The 26413-nt window shown below is 36.5% G+C and overlaps 1 protein-coding gene across 2 annotated transcripts; it reads left to right on the top strand.

The window, feature by feature from the left end:
* The first annotated feature begins 516 nt into the window (after window positions 1-516).
* LOC106716349 (probable multidrug resistance-associated protein lethal(2)03659) lies at window positions 517-23507 on the top strand. Of its 2 annotated transcripts, none has more exons than XM_014509860.2 (31): window positions 517-684; window positions 12409-12595; window positions 13029-13091; window positions 13178-13254; window positions 13434-13536; window positions 13924-14028; window positions 14620-14722; window positions 14811-15042; window positions 15276-15432; window positions 15598-15960; window positions 16177-16327; window positions 16422-16583; window positions 16802-16931; window positions 17109-17218; window positions 17575-17700; window positions 18248-18379; window positions 18964-19063; window positions 19384-19534; window positions 19664-19746; window positions 19834-19999; window positions 20077-20203; window positions 20282-20432; window positions 20505-20741; window positions 20852-20961; window positions 21036-21150; window positions 21240-21804; window positions 21886-22002; window positions 22114-22213; window positions 22289-22401; window positions 22563-22677; window positions 22895-23507. In XM_014509860.2, exons 2-31 carry the CDS (start codon window positions 12516-12518, stop codon window positions 22931-22933), a joined length of 4383 nt encoding a protein of 1460 aa, XP_014365346.2. In that variant the 5' UTR covers window positions 517-684; window positions 12409-12515; the 3' UTR covers window positions 22934-23507. The 2 variants fall into 2 exon arrangements, with proteins under 2 accessions (XP_014365346.2, XP_014365354.2); XM_014509868.2 differs by having other exon boundaries at window positions 22581-22677; window positions 22895-23505.
* The last annotated feature ends 2906 nt before the right edge of the window (window positions 23508-26413 follow it).

Raw genomic sequence — 26413 nt, 5'->3', positions numbered from 1 at the left:
TCCTTTTGGCAAATTCCAGTGTAATTTACAAATGTTGCAATATTCAACCTACATTTACATAATAACTTAATTTGGTAGCTCAAATTGAATTTGAGTTCAAGGATATAAGAAACAATATATCTATTATTGAATTTAACAATTAACTGTTGAAGGAAGTTCGTAATTTGATGATGCTGCTACTACAAATTACAATTTGTTCTAACCAAATTAGCAAGAAAAATAATTACTTTCATACAACTTGCATCGATATGACAAAATGATTAACAAACAAAGTTTATTTACATTTTTTAATTTTCTACCAAAGTCTGATTTTATTGTTTTCTACTAAACAAGCAACTTTTTTTGCGTTGGTATCACCAAAAACTGACATTCATCTGTCAGTTTAAAACATCTTGATCGTCTTGATCGGATCTCGCGTATCATTGTCAGAATTCCATTCATCGTACACCTCGTACACGGTTCAGTCACACTCACATCTGTAAATAGTGTCAAATTATTGACAATATATTTGAATTTATGAATGTGCGGGTGATTTCAAATGATCTTTATTAATAAATATAGCAGTATTAAATACAATATTCCATAAATAATCGTTTCCAATCGTTGTAAAGTTTTGTGTTGTGATAATATTGTGATATTCTGATCAGCTGATTTGATCGTTCGTTTAAAATAAAATTGATGTCGGTAAGTTTAATTTATATTTAAATATACTGCTTCCAATATATAGTTTAAGGTAACCTTTAATCGTTGTATCGTAAGGTTTCGCCCTTGCAAACTCCGTTATTTGCCTGCTACAATATTCAGAACACATTTTCCTGTGTTTTTGCCGCGAGTGTGTTCAACATGTGCCTATAAAGACGTATTGAGAAGTTGCCTAAACGAAACCTTTTTAGTTATTCGCGGTACTTGTATCTATGTTACGTTTTCCTTTTGTGTTTCTGCGAGGAATTAGGAAAAAATGTACAATAAACTTAAATCGTATTCAAAGTAAAAAAGAAAGTATGTAAAACAAATTGTAAATATGATCTTAATATATTCGGAATAAATTCATAGTTTTATGATAAAAAAATGAAATAGGTTCCTACTTGATGTTTGCAACCAAATTATGAACCGGTGAGTTAATTATTTTAGAAAAGAAGAGTGAAATAGCAAAACTCTCAGTTTACGAGATGTCATTGACATTTTTATATATTTCTTGAATTTTTATAAGGTTTTTTCATTACCTTCTCGTGTTCGCTCACATTAATAAAGTCGTGCGACATTTTTTGCTCCAATTCGTTTTTTTTAATCATTTAAACGAAAAAATAATATATTATTTCAAATACATAATCATATTACATTATAAATACTTACGACATACTAAAGCAAAAATATAGTTTTTGACGCCAAAATCCCCGTTTAAAACATGTTATCTCTTTTTTCGTCAACGATAATGACAGGGATGACGATTTTTTTTATACAGAGATTTTGATCTCCGACACAAACGGTAAACATAAATTTCTGCCTTTTGTTCACCATTCATTTCATTTCATTTCATATCACTAACGGAAATTCTAGATTAGCAGAAAGGATCAAATATCGTAGAGAAAATTGTCACCTTAATCCTTTATGACACGGAAAGTTATCGATCCAATTTCATTGATGATCAAATGACAATTCACCCAAATGGATAGGAAATCAACCTCCTCGACTATACAGCTCTAAAGTGAAAAGGAACTTTGTAAGGTGAATAACTTGTGTTGTGACGTGAAGACCTGTTTTACAGTTGGTTTCTGAGACCAAAATCTCTGTATAAGACACATCGTCATTCCAGTTATCTTTATTATTTACTAGCTGTCGCCCGCGACTCCGTCCGTGAAGAATTAAAAAAAAAACGTCATAAGCCAATGTGTTCTTCCAGACTATATTCCATATCTGTGCCAAATTTCATCAAAATCCATGCAGTTGTTCCAGAGATTCAAACAAACATCCATCCATCTAAACATTCGTCATTTATAATATTAGTAAGATTTATGATATAACAGAAATAACTATTTTATACGGCGATTTTGGTCTCAGAAACCCACGGTTAGTCAACCTGACTACGTACGCATACACGAACTGTTGTTTTGTTTTTATATAGTTTTAGCGAGAGATACATGTAGTATACTAGGGAATCAGAATAGAACATACGCCGGTAAACAAGAAAGATTTTTCCGCACCTATACGTATTAGACAAGATGTTAATTGTATTTCTTAAGCGCCTGGTAAATGATCAAATTTTTTTTAATCAAGATAAACATTTCAAATATGCACATAAGATAAACTTCACATACACGTAAAGACAAAAGCTCAAAGTTTCTGTCTTTCTTCCCTGGCTTCTTATAGACTTCAATAGTTTTATTACCAAAATATCAGTTGTACAACTGCACCTAAAGTCTGTTGTTGCAGAAGTTTCTAGTAAATAAATACAATCTGTAACCTATAATTTATGTCTTTAAATTAAGATTATATAATAGATTATAGAACTCAAATCTGTAAACACTGGTGTTTTGAAGTTTTTACTTATACATCGAGATTATGGTTTAACATGTAAAAATATATTTGTGACAAAAATATAAAATGACATCACAATAGCTCCTAAGCTATTGTCGTCGTTTCCACGTAAAAGACAATAGTACTTGTTGCGGTCAATTATCTTACAAATGGTAACATAATGTCTTCATTATGTATTGCGAACTCGGAATACAACACAAACTACATAATGTAGTGTTCGACAATTTGTTCGAATTGCATAATGATCAATCGCGAAATCTATTTTATTTATCACCCATGTGGAAAAGTCCACATTCGTATTAGTTGTACGGATGCCACTCGCCCAATGCCATACTACGATTGTACACAAGACAGGCGTGAAGTAATTCAAAATTTCGTCTTGTGAGTGTGTGCCGGGGGCCAAATTTTAGTCCTCTTACCTTTATACAATAGGAGCCCCCACAAGGTAACCCTAATCCTGGTCACTAAAGACATTTTCCGGGTACAAAAAACGCAGGTAAACTCTAGTAATATTTATAGGTATGACGTGGGATAGAAACTAAACGAAAGTCCAAGATAAACAGAATATAATTATATAGGGCCTTGGGGATATTAACAATTATTAACTATAATTATAATTAAATAGTTTAATAAGAACAGTAAATTGTTATTAAGACATCGAGCAAATGTTTGCCTCTTAAAGGACCTTGTGATATACGACTGACACAACAAGGTCCGTGTTTTTATATTAATAAAGGTAATTATTTTGGAGTACCAATATATTGCTCGTCATAATAGTTATTGGGAATAATTTAGATGTAGAATTTGGACTTGTGTGTTTCGAAGTATAAAGATTTAGCGTAAAATTCCAACATCGTAATACTTGTATTAAACACGTTTGGGTGTCTCTGCCTATTTACAGATAATGTAAGAGTATATCGACGCTGGAAAACGTAAACGCTGTAACCCCGAAAGTATGAACTTTACAGGAGAGCCAAAAATGATAACTCTTGAGCTGATACGCCTACAAGCATGCGGTATTTAGCAATGTTGTGTAGTTTGTGCTAACCTATAATAAAATCATTATCGTTTGATAATGGTTGAAATTATTAACGTGTGAAAAATATATTCGCGATTTCAAGGGTTACAGCGTTTATGCTTTCCAGCGTTGATATATAATTAGTAAAGACATTTGAATTTTGATACTATAACCCACATTGACAATGATCTTTGTATTCTTTTACAATCTTGTACATTTGTCATATTGTCCTCAGCATTGGGGAAAAATATTTTGCGTTTGCACATTTCCATGACTCAGGCATATCTGGCTCTGACGTCATCGCAACCATCATGGTAAACAGCGAAACGAAAGTGGAAATGAAAATATTTAATGTATTTATAAAATAAACCGCAGCTTTTATGTCTGTACGTAACGGTGCTGTTTGAACTCTATATTCAATCGTATTACCCTTTATATGTTGTTAAGTTATACATCTTGTGTGTTACAAGGCGATTTTATGTAGAACTAGTTGTCGCTCGAGACTCTGTCCTCGCGGAATTGAAAAAAAAAACTAGTAGCCTATGTGTTTTTCCAGACTTTGTTTTACGTATATATCAAAATTCAGCAAGATCCATGCAGTCGTCGGTCGGGGATACCTTCTAACTAATATCCATACATCCATCCATCTAAACATTCGCATTTATAATATTAGTAAGATTTAATAATAAAAGTCCATAGATCATTGTAATTTGTGGCAAACTTTACTCAGTAAAACGTGTACCGATAAACAGTAATTATAATTTCATAAAATATTGAAAACATTTTCACACACTCGTATTCTCTGTTCATTTCTAATAATGGGATTGTTGTTACTAACGAAACTTGTACCATATTTGTACCTCGTGTATGCTTCTGTTTTGGCAAGCATATTGTCTGGCGAATCACTCGCCTTTGTTCCGAGTTCTTTTACAATGTTGTCCAACAGAGGTATTACTATGTTTCCTGACATTTAAGAATTATCAATTAACCTGCGTCTTTTCCTGTCTTAACTAGTAAACATCAATTCACGTTTGATTTTTTACCACGTGAATGTTGACTTAAGTTGATTTGAATCTAATACGTGCTTTTGTATTTGGTTTAGAAACGTTTTATATACGCGTGAAAATATTTCCATGTGTATTCTTTTAAAAATTATCTATGGTGAGGCTACTGATGGCAAGTGCTTAAAAATACAAGTTGTGTCGAAAACCTTGTCAATCCCGCATCGGAGTTACGAATGTTCTTGACCTAAATAAAAAAAGCCAAATTTCGCCCACACGATGGTATCAAACGCTCTTAAAAGCCGATGGAATTTTCCATACCCATTTATATCAGACTGCGAAGTACGAGTGTTCAATTGTCTCCTATATACTGTTGCTAAGCAATCGCATATCATTATTGCTGTATACCACGCATTTACACGGTTAAGTCACAACAAACGCACCCTCCTCACTTCTAACATCCTGGTAGTTGTCGAGCTGACATCCTATACGATGTTTGCCGTATGTTATATGAACGATTAAATTTCTCTGAAACACTTGTTTTATCCGCGAAATATCAATGTTTATAGTACATCATCAGTTAACTCACATGTTTCTAGAATATACGATATAGGTTACACAGCGTCGGTGGCTCAGGGGTTAAGCACCAGACTTGCAATCTGCAGGTCCTGGGTTCGAATCTCGCTATGTACCAATGTGTTTTTCGATTTTTGATTTACATACATACATTTATCCGACGTTCTTACAGTAAAAGGAAAACATCGTGATGCAACATGCACATATCTGAGAAGAAGTCAACCAACCCGCACTGGACCAGCGTGATTGACTAAGGCCTAGTCACCTCTAACTTTGGTAGGCTCCGAGCCCCTCGGTGGGGACGTATAGTGAGCTGATGATGCAGGTTACACATGTTAAGCAACTAAATCTTTCGCTGATGAGACGGTATATGTTACATTGACCTGTAGTCTCTAATATCGATTGTCCCTACGTAAACTTACATAACTGCAAAAGCCAAATTTTACAGGACAGTTCATTAGCTCATACGTCTCTACTGATGTAGGCTCGAGACTCGAGACTACCCTCAATTATGTTTGTTAGTAGTTTGAATGGCTTTGTGGAGCCATACGGACAGTCAATTGAGTCGACCTTTTAAATTATCCTTATAGCATTATATTGATTTAAAACATTTTAAAACAACGACTAGTTACGTATTTTATAAAAAGGTATTATCGTAGTTGTTAGTCCCTGAAATCAGTCAATTGGTATCACGTAACATATCGAAATGTCGTGACGTGTCGTGAGATACCACAAATTTATTGAAGCTAGTAGTAATTTGTTTCCATTGACTGATGGTGTGGAGCCACGAAAATAGCGGCCAAATATAAGTCAGGTTAATTTGGTGATGGCCATAAAGTTATAATTGATATGAAATTATCTTCCGTTCTATTAATTACTTAAGAAATTGGTAATTGTTATTTAAAGCGAACATGAAAAGAAAGAAGAAAAGCAGATGAGCTTTATTTTTGGTAGTCCTATAATAAAAAGAAGCTTTTAAAATGTGTAAAGAAAATTGCTTTGTAATGGCATATTATGTATGTATTATGTATGTAGTATGTATGAAATATTTAGCCTAATAATAAAAAGAAATATCACAAAAATAATGTAATCTAATGAAAACGACAGCCTGTTTTATGGCCCCATACTCGTGTATTGAAAGATTGCACAATATAATTAATAGTTGTGCTCCGTAACATCCCAATGTAATCGTACGATAAACATGTGTAACCAACACTCATATGTTTGATCAAATATTTGTTTAATCGTTCTTAAATAAGTAGCAAAGTGTTTGCTGAGATACAAACAGTTTAGGAGACAATGGCTGACGATGTACGCAAATAGAAATGAGGTTTTATTGTGACATTGGAGTATTCAAGGAAATGTTTGACGTCAGATTAATTTACAACTTAATCTAATACTGTTGAGGAAAGTTTTGTTTTAAATGTTCGACAATCTACCGACTTGGTTTAATATTTTCTTAATCTTCAGAGTTTCGTAGATCAAAAATTGTTTCTTAATGTGTTGCTTTGTTTTTAAGGTTGTCAAAATTCAAAATTCATTTATTTGCCATAAATAGGGCCATAATGCCAAACTTTATTTTAAGTTTGAACTTTTTATGTTACATTAGAGCTTTAGACAATATTGTATGTAGTATATATTATATTTAGAAAAATAGAGAGTGTACAAAATTGTGATTCATGCGTAATTTTTGTCATGTGGTTTAACTATAGTCCTAATATTACTATATTTGATAATATCAGTGTAAGGTCATATGAGATGATACTCAAAATCAATATGATAACGATAGTTCATATTAGAGATAAGTATTGACAGGCGAGGTCGTAATAGCATATGTATTATACTAGCTGTCTAACTCTCTCTTCTTCCAGACTATGTTCTACATGCATGCTAAATTTCAGCAAGAACCGTTGAGTCGTTTTGGAGATAGATACCTTCAAACAAACATCCATCCATTAATCTAAACATTCGCATCTATATCTATATATATAAAAGAAAGTCGTGTTAGTTACACCATTTATAACTCAAGAACGGCTGAATCGATTTGACTGAAAATTGGTGGTCAGGTAGCTTAGAACCAGGAAACGGACATAGGATAATTTTTACCCCGTTTTCTATTTTTTATTCCGCGCGGACGGAGTCGCTGGTAAAAGCTAGTTTATAATATTAGTAAGATGTAATCTTTGATACTTTGATCACGTTATTATTGAGCGATCAACTTTCGGTTTGTACTTCCCGTCGTAATAGAAAGTAAATATAAACGTCTACAAACCATAGAGTAAAGAAAGTAAACGGAACAGCTGTTTATAAACATGTTCTAAGTTAGAATCGAATACCATATAACAGTATGTATACACTGACAAGCTATTATCGACCTTATTGCATTGTGTGACAAATGAAATTTTACTTAGATGGGACGTGACGTCTGTTATCAATTTTAGTTGGATGTGCCATTTAATTTCTAGACCACCTATATGCTGGCAATACGTATGGAGTTAACCAATGTCATTGAACTGCCAATTAAACTGAGCTTTAGTGACGTCACACCAGTTGTATTACTAACTGTACTTATTGGGAAGGTTGTTTTGTTACTATCTAAGGCACGCGTGCTCGGGGAATTCCGTGTCAGTGTGCACGCGGAAATCATTGCTAGTAATCTACTATGTATTTATATTATGTTAGCTGTTGCCCGCGATTCCGTCCACGCGGCATAAAAAAAAACTTAATAAGTAGCCTATGTGTTTTACATCTGTGCCAAATTTATTCAAGATCCTTTGAGGCGTTCCGGAGATATCTTACAAATATACATCAATCCATCCAACTATCTATCTGAACTTTCGCATTTATAATATTAGTAAGATGTACAAAACTGTTGTGTCAGTACTGTTGACGTTTTTTGTCTAATTTTCTCAGGTAGTCCTTTAGATACTTGACATAGGTTGATTTGTTTGTTTTATTATTTTAGCGTGCAAAATTATAATTCGTTCTATTTATAGAATTGAAAATATGTAAGACTTGTTATAGCATAATTTACATTCTTTTGTAAGCTAGTGGTCTTATGTTTGTAAAACCTAGTTCCGCTATAAATATCAAGCGTCGCGTCGTAAAATAGGGGTGCGTTTTGAACGGTTAATCAGTCGCCTCACGGGGTGAAATAGGACCGCACCCTAAGGGTAAGCTGCGCCAAACGACCTATACGTTCATTAGATAAACATTTGCTCGGTACTTTATGTACATATGTACTGTAAAATAAATATCTGAGTATTTCTACATCAGAATTATATAATTTACTAGCTGTCGCACGCGACTCCGTCCGCGCGCAGTAAAAAAAAAATTAAAAATAGATGTTGGCCGATTCTCAGACCTACTGAATATGCTCACAAAATTTCATGAGAATCGGTCAAGCCGTTTCGGAGGAGTACGGTGACGAAAACTGTGACACGAGAATTTTATATATTAGATTTAACTAATTCGCTTTTGACGTATTGCAGGTACATTTATTTTATAGAGGAGCGATGTTTTGTATGTTAAATTTCACTTTCTGCTCAATCTATTTCTGACGTCACAACTTGCTAATGTCCGTCGTGACGTTGTTTTCGCATGACGCTTGCTATACGACGCGCCCTTCGAGTTATTTTCGGAGACAGTTATTGATATATAAAAAGTATAGCATCGCTTGAAGTGGAAAGCTTCTGAAGTAGTATGTTTTATCATTCTTCTTTATAATTGTGTAAACTAAAGTAGAACACATGTAGTAAATAATAAGGAAATGAGAAGTGCCTTATCGAGAAAGAGGAAAATAAACTCCATGAATTCAAGGAATAAGTCATGATAAAAAATAACTTCCAATTCCGACAAAAAAAGATAGACACGTATTGAGATAAGAGATAAAAAAAATTATGATATTTATTACGGATGTTATATGACATATTTCATGTGAAATTTAATAAAAAAACCTATAAGGAAATATACAATTCGAATAACTTTTACCTCATTCTTGCAAATAGGTCAATTTTTAGCCGACTTCAAAAAGAAGGAGGTTATCAATTCTCCTACGTAGGGACATAAACGTAACTATGTCTAAGACATCTCACATATAAAATGTGACTTACTTACTTCGGCTACGAAAGATATGTTACAAGAAAGAAGAGAACTTTCTTACTTTAGAGGGTTTTCATGACATTATTTTGTTAATTTTCAGTGCATTTCGTTTGAGATTGTTTTTTTATGAAGTCTGCTTTCTTTTTTTCTTAATTTTATCATTTACTAGCTTTTTCCCGCGACTCCGTCCGCGCGGAATAAAAAAAAAAAAAAACGGGGTAAAAATTATCCTATGTCCGTTTCCTGGTTCTAAGCTACCCGCCCACCAATTTTCAGTCAAATCAATTCAGCCTTTCTTCAGTTATAAATGGTGTAACTAACACAACTTTCTTTTATATATAGACTAGCTTTTACCCGCGACTCCGTCCGCGCAGAATGAAAAAAAAAGTAGAAAACGGGGTAAAAATTATCCTATGTCCTATTCCTGGTTCTAAGCTACCTGCCCACCAATTTTCAGTCAAATCGATTCAGCCGTTCTTGAGTTATAAATGGTGTAACTAACACAACTTTCTTTTATATAATAGATATACTCATACATGTCCCAACTGAGGGGCTCGGAGTCTACTCTAAGTTAGGGGTGGCTAGGTCATAAGTAAATCACGCTGGCCCAGCGCGGGTTGGTTGACTTCACACATATCTTTTCCTTTACTGTAAGAAAGTCGGATAAATGAATGTATGTAAATCAAAAATCGAAAAACATATGGTACATGGCGAGATTCGAACTTAGGACCTGCAGATTACAAGTCAAGTGCTTAATCCCTGAACCATCGACACTCATGTACCATACAAATATACAGTGTATGCAAGAGTAAAGTTACCATTGACAATTGCTATTCTAAAAATCGTAAGTTAACCACCAAATGTTTATGTCAACATTTACTATGGACCTTGAAAATATAATGTCATAATATGTGGTAACAACTTACGGGAAAACCATTTTATTATTTTGTGCGAGAGGAAAATGTCTTCTTAGTGAAGATTTGTTACAATCAAAGTGTAAACTGTCGCTAGTTTATTAATATTAATGATAGAAACATCTGTACACATGCAACTGTGATACGAAAAGATATGAAGGATTCAATATTTGCGTACGATTTAACAATTACTTTGAAGGCGAAAGGCTTTGAAGGATTTTATGTACGCAATATTTACCTTAATACATTTTATGATACATTTGTCGTATGAAAACTTGGCACAAATAGTACTTTGGATTGAAACGGACCTTGGACACTAGTGAATGGTTTTTTTTTATTTTTTCTTTATCTTTAATCCTTTAACGTAATGTAAGTTATCTTTACAAAAGACCTGATGAGTCGTGAATTTTTCGATGTATCTTTTTTTTGAAGTCAGTAAATAAAAAAAAAAACAATTGTACTTTATCCCCTGTAATGTATAAAATGTGCGGTCAATTAATTTGTTTACATTATGTAAGTGCTTGTTCTGATCCATTATGATCTCTTAACGTTATCAATTCTCAAAGCCCTGGTTAATTGCTTGATTAACAACCATCCAGTGCACCTGATCCTATACGCTGAGATAATAACATTGTGTAATGGGTCAGGGTAAACTGGTCATAGGTTACATTTAGGTCAATGACTCTAGGTTTGCATGTGTCGCTTATCATCTGTTTGATTAGAATTAGTTTAGTTGTATTTTAACTAGAGTTCTAATGTTCTTTTATATAAAGGCTGCTAATATTTTCTTTCTGTGCGTCACCTCTGTTGGTTTAATGTAGACAATGCATCTGCAATTGCGAATTCTATGGGCAATGTTCGCTTCACTATTTTGGTGAATTCAAGTGGCTACATGCTCGTTTGACACCTAATATAAAAAAAGAAATGTCTGACTAAGAGAAGGGTAATGTTTTTCGCGTATGTATTCCGATTTGATTCGTATTTATTTCCAGAGTGTGATAACGTGGTTTTGTAATTATTTAATTAATGCAATATTTAAGTTATGTAAGGTTAAGTGTCCTCTGGTGTTTGAATTGTAGTCTCTATTATGGAACGCGATCACTTATTCAGTTCCCTTTACGTAATTGGGTTAGCTTTTGCATGTAATTTTGATATTTTGCGATATCTGTACGAAATGATGACATTTAAACGTTGACATTTAACATTGTTACACTTGTTTTAGGGTCAGGAGAACAAATTACAGATAAAAAATACGGTTATGTACATTGTATAAGACCGACTGAATGACCTAGATTATATTGAATGATTACATACACATTACTATATGATTAGTAATATTTTTTTAATAACCATCCATTTCACTATACATTTTATCTTATTTATATTAGGCTCTGAAACCAGTAAACTGATTTTAAAATTCTTTCACTGTTGGGAAGTGTTATCACCGGGTTACATAGCCTTTATTTATTACTCGTTTTTTTTAATCCATGCGGATGAAGTCGTGGCAACCGCTAGTCTTTACTAAAGATGATTGACCTTTTAAAAACGGCAACGGATAAACATAAGCAGAATTTTTTCCACGTCCTCTTTTTATCATACATTGCAGATGTGATATTGTCTTTCATACATTTATTTGTCTAAAGCACATCAAAGGATGAATGAGGGGATACGAAAAATATTTTTTCAATTGCATTTATATTACAGTATCCTTACTAAACCACTTCTCTTAACATTGCAAAGAACTTTTTTTTCATCATGTTTTGGTTCGAAGTTACTCACGCGGCCTGTCTGAGGTAATTAAATATTCAATCAAGTATGTAAGGCTGCTAATATTTTTAGATATCAAGGTCATATTGGCCTTTTTACTGCCTTTGAAATTTGAATATACGTTACGAAGCTGATTAAATAATTATTAAGTACAGAATCTTTTAGGGACATTTCGTTACATGAGCGAGGAAAATGATATAACGTAGTGTATGTGAGAAAGAGTGCTCTATATTGTAATATTGAAAACTAAATTTGATTTTGTGATTTACCTACATTCTTTGTTATTCAGTCGTATTTCTTATTTTTTACCGGATTGGCCTAAGTTTGTTGTTTTTAATAAATTTTCAGTTATTAGATGTTCAATTACTACTATATACTATGCATTGTTTTGTATACAGGGTGTTTTTTTTTATTTTTGGATTTTAAGTTGAACAAATTTGAGTTTTACTTTTCTAATTAATTTCATAACTCAATTTGGTGTTTTATTTATTTTCAGATTGAAATGTCAGGGGGTTAGTAAGAAATAAACAAACACACGAATCATATTTGAATTTGAGATAACGAACTGCGCACAATAACCGTACTTAATTATAAGCTATCACAATGGACCCCGGATATTTTGATATAGAGAGGAAGCAGAACCCGAGGGAAACTGCCAACGTCTTCTCTAAACTATGTTACTGGTGAGCATGCCTTGTTTGTTACATTTTACAATAAGAACAACTGCAGGTTTAAAATATCGAATAGCAATGAAACTTGCCAACCTGTATAACCTATTTTTTAAAACATTTTTGATAATTTAGGTACTCAAATACTAGCGAACCGAAGGGACTTTTTTCAAAAGACAGCAGACGACAGATTGTTAAGGTGTCGTTTATTCGACAGTTGGCTTAAGACTAACTTATCTCTACCATGCTCTATGCTAGGCACCACCCAAATTATGCCAGCGAGGCAGATCGGATGTTTATGAATTGTGCCTTATCTCTGCTGACACTGTGGGAATGAACACCGTACGCGTAGGCACTTGTTGGGTGGTCTGGGAGTTGCGTCGCATGACTAGGTACTCAAGTTTGTTTAATATTTATGATAGTAATACACTAACGTTTATTATTTCAGGTATACTCGACCTGTATTTGAAAAGGGTCGTAAAGGACAACTAAGCATATCAGACCTATACAGGTAATTACGTTTTTTTATAATTTGATCTTTATTTAGTGAGCAATAAGTGTGTAGTGATATATTAACTTTTGATATTTTTCTGACAGATGTACACCAGGGCACAGAGCAGCGCCGCGAGGCGATGTTATGGCGGAGCAATGGAAACACGAAAAACAAAAACAAGGTAACTGAGTGATAAGTTAAATTCGTTCATTGGCAGATTTATCCTAGGGCCTAGTAGTGGGCGGTTAGATATCTACATAGTCGTCAGTGTCATAGTATTTCATTGTAATAGGATGAATCATAATTTTTTTGTTTCCTATTCAGTTACTATATGAATTTTATTTTGATATAAATTTTCAGATAAAGATAAAAAGCCGTCATTGTTAAGAACTATAATGAAAATATACGGCACAAAGTTCATCATAGGAAATTTAATATTTGCATTTATAGATGCCAGTATTAGGTAAGTTTTTCTATTTATATATTAATTATTAATTCACTGTCGCAGGTAAATTGGTAAATTGGTCCTTTTACTAAACGTCTACCTCGTTCTTAGTATTCAAAAGTACATTTTAATACAGTTTACGTATGAATCTATAAACTTATAATCATAAACAGCTATTTTGAAATTCTAGAAGGATATTCCAACATTAGAATTGGAACTGGAGCGTGTTGTATCACTACTGACTTCTATATTTATGGACAGGTTATAAGCTATGATATTTTGTGCCTATTTGAAATACGCCATTTTGGTGTTGACGGTACCGGTGGTAGCGGTGTTGGAAACTCAAACTAATTAGACAGAAAATTGGAAGTTATTAGGTATTGACTATTTAGATAACGTTTGCAGGTTATCAATACCAATGTGTCTAGAGGGGCTCATCAATTACTTCTCACCGTCGCACGCGGGTGTTACAACCAACGAGGCATATCTGTACGCCCTAGGTGTTGTTGGGTGAGTTAGTTTAACAAACTCTTGAATAAAAACTGAATTACATTGAATATCTGAATAAAAAAAGTTGCGATAATTGCACAAAAAACGACATTAAAATTCTATCTGGTTAATTATAAAAAGTAAAAAATAGAGTCAGAAAGATTCTCAGAATCCAGTAAAAATATAATATGGAGATATTCCCTATTAATAATTTTAATAAAAACTCGACTTTATTGCGTATCAGTTAAGTTGAATATCCTTTGAAGCAATGTTTGGGAAATGAATACAAAACATTTGAATATGCATAAAAATTAACATGATTTGTTCTTTTAATTTACAATACGCACGGTCGTGGTTATATTTCGTGACTAATCTATTGAAACTCTTTGGTACCAAACAAAATAATAAAATGTAAACTGAATTTTATATTAGGGTAAAATAACGTAGTCAAATTCTTTGATACGTTCGCAAATTAACCTGCACTTGACAAGCCAGCCTGATATAAAGAAAGGTCAATAAAATGGTGTCGTAACAATGCGAATGGAATCAAGAATGAATCCGCGATACACAGCTAGTAATGTACAAATATATAAATCGGATTGTATATTACAGGTTCATGGCGATCAGCGCCAGCATGATTCATCCCATGCTGTTGTGGCTGCTCACCATGAGCATGAAGATTAGGGTCGCCTGCTGCTCCCTCATATATAGAAAGGTAGGTAACACAAACACGACTGAAAGATACAATAATAATTTCTCACAGCACCCTCTTTTATTAAACTAAGATACTAAAACTGTTTTAGCTATTACGATTAGATTTGACGACCGGTGGCAAAGCTTCCGAAGGTCTAGCGGGTCACGTGGTGAATTTGCTGACGACTGACGCGCAGCGCTTCGACATGGCCAGCCTGTTCATGGTGGATCTGGTGCGCACACCCATCGAGAGCGTCCTCATCATCTATCTCATGTACCGCCAGATCGGAGTCGCCACGCTCATTGGAGTTTCCTTCCTCTTGCTGTTTATACCACTACAAGGTACTATGTGTGTAAGATAACATGATATTTGCGGTTAGCGGACTTCTGCTTCGTGTGCGACTATAATATGTAACTAGGGATTTATGTTATGTTCGTTCTTTAGTTTTTTTCAACTTTTGTTTGCAAAAAAATTTAATCTGCTAGTTTCGTTCGTAAAAGCTGATCTTCTATCCTTTTCTTTTGTGTTTCAAAAGAAAGGGATGAAAATATATATTGCCGTATGCCGTTCGCAGGTTACCTAGGCAAGATCTCGAGCAAGCTGCGGCGGCAGACGGCCGTGCGGACGGACAACCGCATCCGGCTGATGAACGAGGTGATACAGAGCATCGAGGCCATCAAGATGTACGCCTGGGAGAACGCCTTCGTCAGGATCATAGGCCAGGCGAGGAAGTAAGTTATCTACAGAAGAATTCATTATAAAAGACACGCCATTTTCTCAAACCTACGCTACATACAGTTTGCTTTATTAAGACAAACTAATCAAATCATGTCTTTGTGCTTAATTTTTTATGTCACATTCTTCTGTAATTTTTAATTTAAGTTTTTCTTCCACAGAAAAGAGATGAATGTTATAAAGAAGATGTCCTGGTTGCGCGCCGTGATGATATCCTGCGTCAAGCTGAACACGAAAGTCGCTATTTTTCTCAGTATCATCTCCTTCCTCTCCTTCCAAAACGAGCTGACCGCCTCCAAGGTTTTCGTCATCTTCTCCTATTACGACATCCTCAAGTATACTCTGGTCGACTTCCTGCCACTGGCTATAACCTTCACTCTGGAGGCGTACGTCAGCGTAAAGAGGATGCAGGAATTCCTACTGCTGCCAGAAGTTGACAATCAGGATAATGTTGATCTGATTAATATAGAAGAAAGTAAGACTCCTGCTCTTAGTAATGGAGTTTTTGAGAAGATTGGGAATGGGTAAGTTTTTTTGTTTGCCTTAGTTCCTTGTAACAATATGAAACTGAGAGTAAGGTAATATATTTAAGGTTTTATTATTCCTTTCTGTTATTGGCTCTTGTTGATGATATAAAAATATCCGTAACTATTAAAAGAAGTGAATCGAAAGAGCTACATGAAACGAGTTTTTTTTTTAATTTAAAATGTTGACCATCATTAGAAAATGTTTATATCCAGGGGGCAAACGTACATAAAGTCGGAGTCGAACCTGGAGCGTCTGAAGCCGAACGTTCTGGTGAGCTTCAAGGAGTACACGGCGCACTGGAGGAAGGTGGATGATGAGGTGGCGGATAGCAAGGTCCTCGCCCTCGCAGATATCAATTTAGACGTAAGTGTATACATGAAAATGAACAATGAAATTTGACATTTAAATAATTTCCTGGTATTTGGTAACAATGACCACTTATTCTTTTGTATTTCAGATAAAGCCGGAGAGCCTGACGACGGTGGTGGGGGTGGTGGGCGCGGGCAAGTCGACACTGCTGCAGGCCATGCTGCACGAGCTGGTGCCCAGCGCCGGCACCCTGCACGTGCGCGCCAACGTCGCCTACGCCGCACAGGAGCCCTGGCTCTTCGATGCATCCGTATGTGTCACTTAGTCGTGCTGCTGAAGTCTGAAGCAATATCTATTTTATTTTCATTGCTTAGTTTTCAAAATATTTTACAGTAAAATATATAGCCTATGTTACTCAGGGATAATGTACAATTCTAACATTGGTGTAGGTAAGGTACTTAATTAAAACGTTCAGCTAGTAAGTAGTGTCCTGTTCGCTTTATTATTACCATTGGGATTGTATTCCAGGTTCGACAGAACATTCTGTTTGGGCAAGAGCTGGACCTGCGGCGCTATAAGCAGGTGATCAAGTGCTGCCAGCTGAAGAGCGACCTGGACATCCTGCCGCATGGGGACAAGACCGTCGTCGGTGAGAGAGGTTAGTAAATACATTGAACAAATAGATAGCATGATGTTACTGCGACTTTGTAGAACGTTGTCTCTGTTCCACACGACCTAGATAGTTACTAGATACCTAGAATTATCAGATAATCTCCTAAAGTTTGTGTGCCAATAGGAGGAGAGTTACAAGTTGTAAAATTATTTCGTGTGGTAGGTTCTACCCTGTCAGGTGGTCAGAGGGCGCGCGTGTCGCTGGCGCGCTGCGTCTACCAGCAGGCTGATCTCTATCTACTGGACGATCCTCTAGCGGCTGTTGACGCAAAGGTAACTCTTGTTGTGAAACATCTAGAGGCTCACTTGTAAACCGAATTGTTGGCGTGGCGACGCTTGCCGTGGCGACGGGTCGCCACGCTATACTGAGGTATATATATATATATATATATATATATATATATATATATATATATATATATATATATATATATATATTTTTATTTTTTTTTATTTTAATAATATTATTTTTTATGCATATTACTTGTACACACACGATGTTTCACATCTGCCAGGCGTCCCATGACGGCTCACATTTTTTTTAAATCATTTAATCTCACTTTCGCATTAACATCACCAAATATTTTTAATCTGTTAACGTTATTTTTGTTATTATTGTTTTTCAATAGGTGGCGCAGGCTATCTACGAGGAGTGCGTGCGCGGGTTCCTGCGGGATCGTGCGGTGGTGCTGGTGACACACCACGTGCAGTACGCACGACACGCGGACAACGTGTGTGTCATGCGTGATGCCAGGGTACGTACATGAGTCAGCGAGACACTGATATGATGCTCTCAGTTCAATATCGACGATGGTAATTAGTATTTTATGAGATTAATAATAATTCCTGAAGAGGGCGCCTATTTCACTAAGTCGAAAATAAATAAATATTAAAAAACTAGCCGTCACCCTCGATTCTGTCCGCGCAGAATAAAAAAAAACTTAATAAGTACTACGTTTTACATGTGTGCCAAATTTCGTCAAGATCCGTTGAGCTGTTCTGAAGATACCTTCCAACAAACATCCATTTATCTAAACATTCACATCTTTTATATATATAAAAGAAAGTCGTGTTAGTTACACTATTTATAACTCAATATCGGTCGAACTGATTTAGCTGAAAATTGATGGGGAGGTAGCTTAGAACTAGGAGACGGACATAGGAACTTTTTTATCTTGTGTGCATTTTTTTTATTCCGCGCGGACGGAGTCGCGGGTAAAAGCTAGTTTATAATATTAGTAAAATGTACTGTTTACTTTTGTGTTATAGACGATTAAATAATTTAATGTCTATTTAAAACAGATAGTCGCACAAGGGACCTACCAAGAGCTGAAATCTGGTGTAGCAGAGTTTGAGAAGCTGAAAGAGATGGGGGAGCGGGTCGAAGAACAGAAACAGAAACAGAAAGCAGGTTACGAGAAGCACGATAGCATTGTAAGTGCAAATAATTACTATTATTATATAATGCGGTTAACAGACAGACAGATCTATTATCCCTTTTATTGTCTTTGGAAAAATAGATAACAATATTTTTAATGCTTGTGTTACAGCAGTGGAATTACACGATTATTTTAATCAACGATTTGATAGTTGACCTCAGTGATTGTAAACTGTCTTTATGAATGATTGAATGAACTTTGGGATAGTGAATGAATGAATGAATGACTTTGAAACAGTGATTGTTTATATTTATTTATATTTTAGGTGTACTCTGCCGGAGCGATAGTGGAACAAGTGGATATTACTAAAAATGTATACAATATTTTTTATAGATTATAGATTAACATCGTAATTAATTTTGATAGTTCAAGAAAATTGTCTTTTTGGTTTATATTTTATGTTGGTTTAGTTTAATGTTGAACGTAGTTTGTTTATTGTAAAAATTATTCTAAATGTTTAGTTTTAACTTATTAAAGATGTATGTTAATAAAATTTGATTGTCGTTTACTATATTGAGTAAAAACTTTATGATTTATATTTTTTTCTATTGATATAATGGTTGTTATATTTGTTACCAGGACAACATCCATAAGCTACGCTCCCAGAGGTCTATGTCTGAGGCGTCTCAACTCTCCTTCAACATGGACCTCGATAACAACATTGACCCCAAGTATGAAGGTCAGTATTTATTATTTATAGAAGTATTACAGACTTGGCTGAAATTTAAACTCCTTAAAAATATAAATATGGTGTGCTGTAGTTCAATAAATTCACTTTTTCATTCTATCTATCTTCCATTCGTTCACTCGATCAATCGAAAAAAAAAAATCCTTCATATTAATTTGTTTAAAAAATAAATATTATTTCTTTAAATGAATAAATGAACAAACAAGTTTGTGCAATGAATGAATGCAACAAATCATTCAATTTATCGAACCGAGGCGTGGCGTGTAAGAATGATTTCATTCAGTGACTCACTCATTGATTGTGAGTTGCAGGTGAGAGCCAGAACAAAGGGTCAGTATCCAGCAGCGTGTACCTGGCGTACATCAAGAGCGGCGGCAGCGTCGCCTCCATGCTGCTGCTGTTCGCTCTCTTCCTGCTGGCTCAGGTCTTCTACTCCTCCTGCGACGTCTGGCTCAAAGAGTGGTCAGTGTTTACTTAAAACAGATTGTTAATGCTGACCTGAAAGAAGAGAATAGATTAATGAGAAAGAGGAATGGAGAAAGACATGGAGACAATCCTGATTCTTACTTATATATAAGTATTATATTTCAGGGTAAATTTGGAAGAAAAGAACAGTGCGTATAACTCCGTGAGAATGAATTATACGAACGTCTCCTCCGCTGTACCACCTCCAGGTAGAGATGTCATTTTGCTTTTGAAGATTTGTTAAATGTCTATTTGTCTATCGGGTTTTTTAACTCTCTATTATGTATTTGGTACAGAGTTCCAAGATATACCGGGCAACTACTTCCACCTGACTCGCAACGAGTGTGTGTACATCTACGCCAGCCTGATCGCCATCTGCATCTTCTTCACCGGCAACAAGCTCATCGTCTTCTACAACACCTGCATAAAGGCCTCCATCTCGCTACACGACAATATGTTCAGGTGGAGAAGATAACCAGCACATCATTGTGATAGAGTTAACAATTTGTTGTTACTTTTAAATATACATTTATTTGTAGAGGAGTGACGAACGCCCCGATGTGGTTCTTCTACCACAACCCCTCGGGTCGCATCTTGAACCGCTTCTCCAAGGACATGGGGCAGGTGGACACCCTGCTGCCCGTCGCACTGGTCGACTGTCTCGGGGTAAGTCAGTGTCACGGAAACTTCTAACATGAGTTAACTTCATCGGATTTCACTTGACGAGGAGTCTTCTGTTGCCAGTTCTTCTTAGAAGTGGTGTCGATCCTGGTGGTGGTGTGCCTGGTGAACTGGTGGCTGCTGCTGCCGACCGCGGTGGTGGCCTTCCTCCTGCACCTGCTGAGGAACCTCTTCCTTAACACCAGTCGAGAGCTTAAGAGGATAGAGGCAATAGGTGAGTTTTGGTAATTTTTGCAGCTTTAACCTTTTTTTAGGACTGGTATTAGAGATTTTTGTGCTGTCACAGCTCGCAGCCAGAGCCTAAACCAGGCGGCGGCGACTGTGTCGGGGCTGACGACGATCAGGTCGTGCGGGTCACGGCAGAGGATGCTGGCGCGAGAGTTCGACAAGCTGCAGGACCTGCACAGCTGCGCCTGGACCCTCGTGCTCAACACCAACCGCGCCTTCGGCTTCTGGATGGACATGGTCTGCTGTCTCTACCTCGCCTTCGTCACCTTCAGTTTCTTCCTGTTCGTTGGCAACGGTGAGTCATACGTGTGCAAGAATCTCCTACTCTTCTTTTTACTAATATGTAGAGGATCAGTTAACTAGAGTGGGTGGAGTATTGTACACGTGTACGTTGTATGTTTGCAGACACGATGGGCGGCAACGTGGGGCTGGCCATCACGCAGGTGATAGGTCTGGTGGGCATGTGTCAGTACGGCATGAGGCAGACCGCAGAGGTCGAGAACCAGATGACGTCGGTGAGTTTTATTTACCGCTTGTGCTATTTTTAATCGCTTTCAATAAATCGATTCAATTTGATATATTTTTAAAGGTGGAAAGAATATTGGAATACACAAATTTGCCGGCGGAACATCCCGTAGATGTCGATGAAAAGTTATTGAAGGCCGAAAATCCTGATCTAGATTTTGATAAATGGCCCAGCAAAGGTAAATAATAAAAACGAGTTTAATTTTTTGGTTTCGTCTCGTCGCAGGGAAAGCGGGCCCCTAGGTCTAATAATTATGTCTTTTCCCAGGCGAAATAGTGTTCGACGACGTGTCCGTGGAGTATGAAAAACCACCGAAAAAGGAGAAGGAGGGCTCGGCGGTCGGATGCGAGAAAGCGGAGGAGCCCTCGTACGCCGTGCGCGGCGTGAGCTTGGTGGTGCGCGCGGGCGAGAAGGTGGCGGTGGTGGGGCGCACGGGCGCCGGCAAGAGCTCGCTGGTGGCGGCGCTGTTCCGGCTGGCGCGGGTGTCGGGGCGCGTGACGGTGGACGGCGTGCGCGCGGAGGCGTGCGGGCTGCGCGCGTGGCGGTCGCGGCTGTGCGCGCTGCCGCAGCGGGCCGCGCTGTTCGCCGCCACGCTGCGCGACAACCTCGACCCCGAGCGGCGCTACGGCGACGCGCAGCTGTGGGCGGCGCTGGAGCGCGTGCGGCTGCGCGCGGCGGCCGCGGGCCTGCCGGGCGGGCTGGCGGCGCGCGTGGGCGACGCGGGCGGCACGCTCTCGGCCGGCCAGCGCCAGCTGCTGTGTCTGGCGCGCGCCGCGCTCGCCGGCCGCGCCGTGCTCGTGCTGGACGAGGCCACGGCCAACGTGGACACCGAGTGAGTGTCGCCTCGACGTCGCCGCGACGTCGCCGTGACGTCGCCGTGACGTCGCTGTGACGTCGCACCGCGCTGTTGCAGGACGGACGAGCACATCCAGGCGACGCTGCGCACGACGTTCGCGCAGGCCACGGTGCTCACCATCGCGCACCGCCTCAACACCGTCATGGACTACGACCGCGTCATCGTCATGGACAAGTTAGACCAACACATTCATTACATATGCCTTGTAGACATTTATGTGACGAACGCATATTTTTCTACGTAAAATAAAGTAAGTATAAAGTATATCGATGTGTGTATACGCAGAGGGCGCGTGGTGGAGTCGGGACACCCGTTCGAGCTGCTGACGAGCGCGGCGGGCAGGCCCGACCTGCCGCCCAGGAGAACGTTGCTAACTAAGAGCCAAGTCGGTACTCTGAGTGATACATTACGTAAGACGAGAAGAACAGAGCGAGCACCGAGTGATGTGGTAATGTTGCAGGCGCCGCTGGCGATACCCGAGAACTTCCCGTTCGAGGCGGAGCGGCCCGCGGAGAGCGACCTCAACGAGACCTTCGTGCTCTCCCGCGACAGGATCAGGACATACTCCAATAGGTACACGCCATTGTTACACGTGTAATACCCGACATTTGACTTGGCACGTCGATTACTAGAGTACTCTCCTACCCGACGTGCCAACTCAAACCCCGGGTACCGGTTTAGCCTCCTGACTCTACTCTGTATAATTTTGGCAGTTTAATATATCTTCTGTTCAGTTCTATTGTGGCCTGCAGGTCCGAGGCTAACGAGCAGGAGGGCGGCTTCTTCAAATCTCTGGTGGAGCAGACCGGCCCCGAGACGTCCGCCATGTTACATCGCATGGCCGAGGAGGTAACAATATTTATGACTAACTTTTATTAAGCTAACGACAGTTAAATATTCTATCTCAAAATGATATTGCTTATCTGTAGTATTTTTATTTTTAAGCTATTGGTTCATATCCAACCGATCACAAGATCGGCATAATAGAAAACTTATACATAATTACAAAAACTAAGAGGTAAGTACTTCAAAATAAATCCTATTAATATAAACATTTTTATTACAGAGCTATAAAAAATTACAAGAAAAAAAGAAGATGGCCTAAACATAAAAAAAAAATCTATTGAAATACACCAAGTGCCTTTTAAAAGGTTCCTTTGAGCGAATATACAATTTTTTAATATACTGTGGGATATAAGGCTGGACCTTAATACTATATACTATATATACATATATATCATACAGGAGTGTCCTATATTTGTACACGTTATTTTGGGACACCATGTATATCAATTTAAATTATTATAACTTGCCTTGTGTTAAGACTTAGACATTGTCACATTGAATGCGAAGCTAAGGCTAAGCTATACTACATTTTAAATCTGTTATTTACACTTTTTTGTATATCGCAGCAAACAGACGTGAAAAACTAACCTAATTTCATGTTGAATTTTGAGTAAATATAAAATTTAAATAGTTATATTTAATTACAACATGTCAATTTAAAGAATACAAAGGATGATTACAAAGTTGTGATATTTTGCTTCTTTGTAAAATTGAGAAATTGTAACAACGGGCTTTCATTGTACCAAAGCGTATTTTTGTATTTTTTTTAATAAAGGGGAAGTTTGAAAATATGTTTTTGTGTAAGAGGATACTGTAATGATGTTAGAAAGGTGCTAAATTTTTTTTTGTTATTTTTTTTATTTTTTTCAAACAAGAACTGCTAAGCTAAAATCGACCTTAAGTTTTCACACTTTAGTATGTTTTTGAATTAAATTATTTTACTTATATAAATTAACAAAGTAGCTTACTTCTATTTGCAATTTTAAAATATTCACTTTGTATTGTATTTTTTTTGTAGCATAATATGTATAAATGTATATATCATAGTTATTTTTGACATGTTTTTTTAATAATCTATGGTAATTGTTTACTTCCTTGCTAGATCTTTTTAAAGGAATCTTTATTTGTTTTGCAACACATACTCGAATATACATGAAAAATCTTAAAATTTTGTATATGTATGTATCAATTTACAAATTTCAATTTTTATTTCGCCAATTTCGGTAACGACTTAATTTATTAAGTTCTTAATTAAGTAAAATTGTGATATATTAGTTATTTGACAGTATTTGCTTTGGTGATCGCTTTTCAAAATACTTTCATTTGATTGATTATAATTTATTAGGAATCACGGGCATAATGTACTTAATCGGCTACTGTTTTTGCTCGAATAGGCAAAATTTTATTCGAATAGGCCAAATTTTATTCGAATAGGCCAACTTAAAAAATAAAGGCGATTCAATACTTAAGTGGTTGATAACATTTTTTAGTATTAAAAACCATACTTTAATTCGTAAAGAAGCATTTATGTCGATTTTATCAATGTGTATCTTTTGGATAGACCTTTTTTAGCCGACTTCAAAAAGAAGGAGGTTATCAATTCGACTGAATTTTTTTTATGTTATGTCAATACCAGTGCATTGCCGAAGGCATTTGTTTAGCTAATTTGTATTCATAGTGTCAATTATAAATATATATAATGAATATAATTTGTGTAGTAAAATATAGTTACTATGGTAGGCGATAAAAAGGAGGGTACTAAGAGAAATTATTAGAAAATATTGTATTGTCCTATTGTCGCTGTACTTGTGATATAATGTTGCTATCAATGAATAAATATTTTAAACAAGCAAATTGTTTTTATTTTTTTAAACCATTATATATTGTTTCGATAAAGTGAAACTTAGATCCCTTTTTCACTTAGCTATAAGTGACGCGAATGTATTTATTTAGTCTATGATTAGACACAGTCGCGCCAGTGGAAATAGTCTCTTAGAAATAGCAGTCGCGTGAGTAGTTAATGAGTAAAAGTGTTTAATTCAGTCTGTATCTTTAATCAGACAAATAGAAGTTTGTGGAACAGTCAAGTATATTTTGCGATATCCTTTTTTAAAGCTTAAACATAACAATGATGTTTATGTAATAAATTACATGATTCAACTTCTGCTAGTATTACACATTGGTGAGTGGCTGCTGCAGGTCAGGCTGTACGTTCTAGCCTATTGTTTATATGTAAATAAACAATGCCATCAATAACTTAATATTTATAATATTACGGCGGTGCAGTAATACTGAACAATAATAAAATGAAGCTAGAATAATATTATTTTTTATCTTATAAATAAAAACTAAGAGACTTATACCGTGGATTAGTTATGACGTTCACAACTAATCCACGGTATAAGAGAGAAACATGACTTACTCTACCGTTGATTGTTTCGGCGGTGAGAACTGGCGTTAATTTCCTTGATTAATAAATTGATAATATTCTGAAATAGGTCTGAGACTTTTTCTCTCTTTCAGGCACAGTTACAGGAACACTTATGCCACAGTAACTGCAGAATTCATCTGCCTGACTCTCGTATTAACAGTGGGTTTACGAGACCAAAATCTCCCTTAACGTCGTAACATTATCGTTAAAATGTGTGTTAACACTAAACTTCTAGATTTTATTAACAAGCGACTATATTTTGATTGTCGCGTAGCATTCAAAGGACAAAAATATTTAGATTTGATTCTCATTGCAATTTGAATTTAAATACATAACAGAGAGACTAGGTCTATAACTGGAATCAATACAAATAATAAGATTATCAAAGTTGTTTTATTTTCACAATATGAATAAAATTGTGACCTACAAAAACTTGTTTCGTAGCAGTATCTGTTTTTTTTATATTATACGGTGAGATACGAGTAGGCGATCACTTAAATTCGCTAAAACAGCGAAGCGATCGCTGAGTCATCCTCATTTGTGTTACCTATCTTTAATTCACAGAGGAAGGATCGCGGAAAAACAGTATATTTCCCCTTTCCTCTGATAAATTCACCACCCCTTCCCATCCCATTCTTACAAGGTTGGGAAGGGAAGAGGAGCAAAATTAAGCTTCCGGCAAGCAAACTCATCAGACGAAACGCGGAATTGCTTCCAACTGACGTGTCTTCTGTGTGGTCCTGGTATTTCACCGATCTAGCCAGCCAATGCGTGCACCGCACAGATGTTTTTGTTGCTGGGTTTACGCGCTACCTAGAACATCGCGATAACAACTAGAACTTCATATAAATCAAAAGTAAAAGTCGCCCACTAAACTTAAAATACCAGTGTACTTTAGTAGCGATACTTAATGGAGGTGGAGTGCAGGTTAACATAATCATTAATATAATTGACTGTCAGTCTTACAGTCAATTATGTTAATGAAATCTTCGTTTGTAACATTCATTATAATTGTCAAACAATGAAACAGATCCATTATTCACATCGAATGTTAATGTAAATAATAGAAATTAAATTATATATCTCATTTCAATTTATTCATGTTTGATTTCGTAAAATGAAGAGGCCTAGTTCCTCCTGAACAATCGGCTACACAACAATCAGATATGTGAAATATGAAAAAAGGAATGGAAATATCGAAATATATATAGTGTAAAGTAGGGTTGGCCACATGCAGGCGGCCGGCCGTAAAAACTTAAGCTAAAACTTTAAGGTGTGCACCTGGTGTGCCGACCCCACGTGAGTGGG

Source organism: Papilio machaon, chromosome 19 (assembly GCF_912999745.1).
Source record: "Papilio machaon chromosome 19, ilPapMach1.1, whole genome shotgun sequence".
Taxonomy (NCBI): domain Eukaryota; kingdom Metazoa; phylum Arthropoda; class Insecta; order Lepidoptera; family Papilionidae; genus Papilio; species Papilio machaon.
The sequence above is the reverse complement of the archived record's forward strand: the minus strand, read 5'-3'. Positions and strand labels throughout refer to the sequence as shown.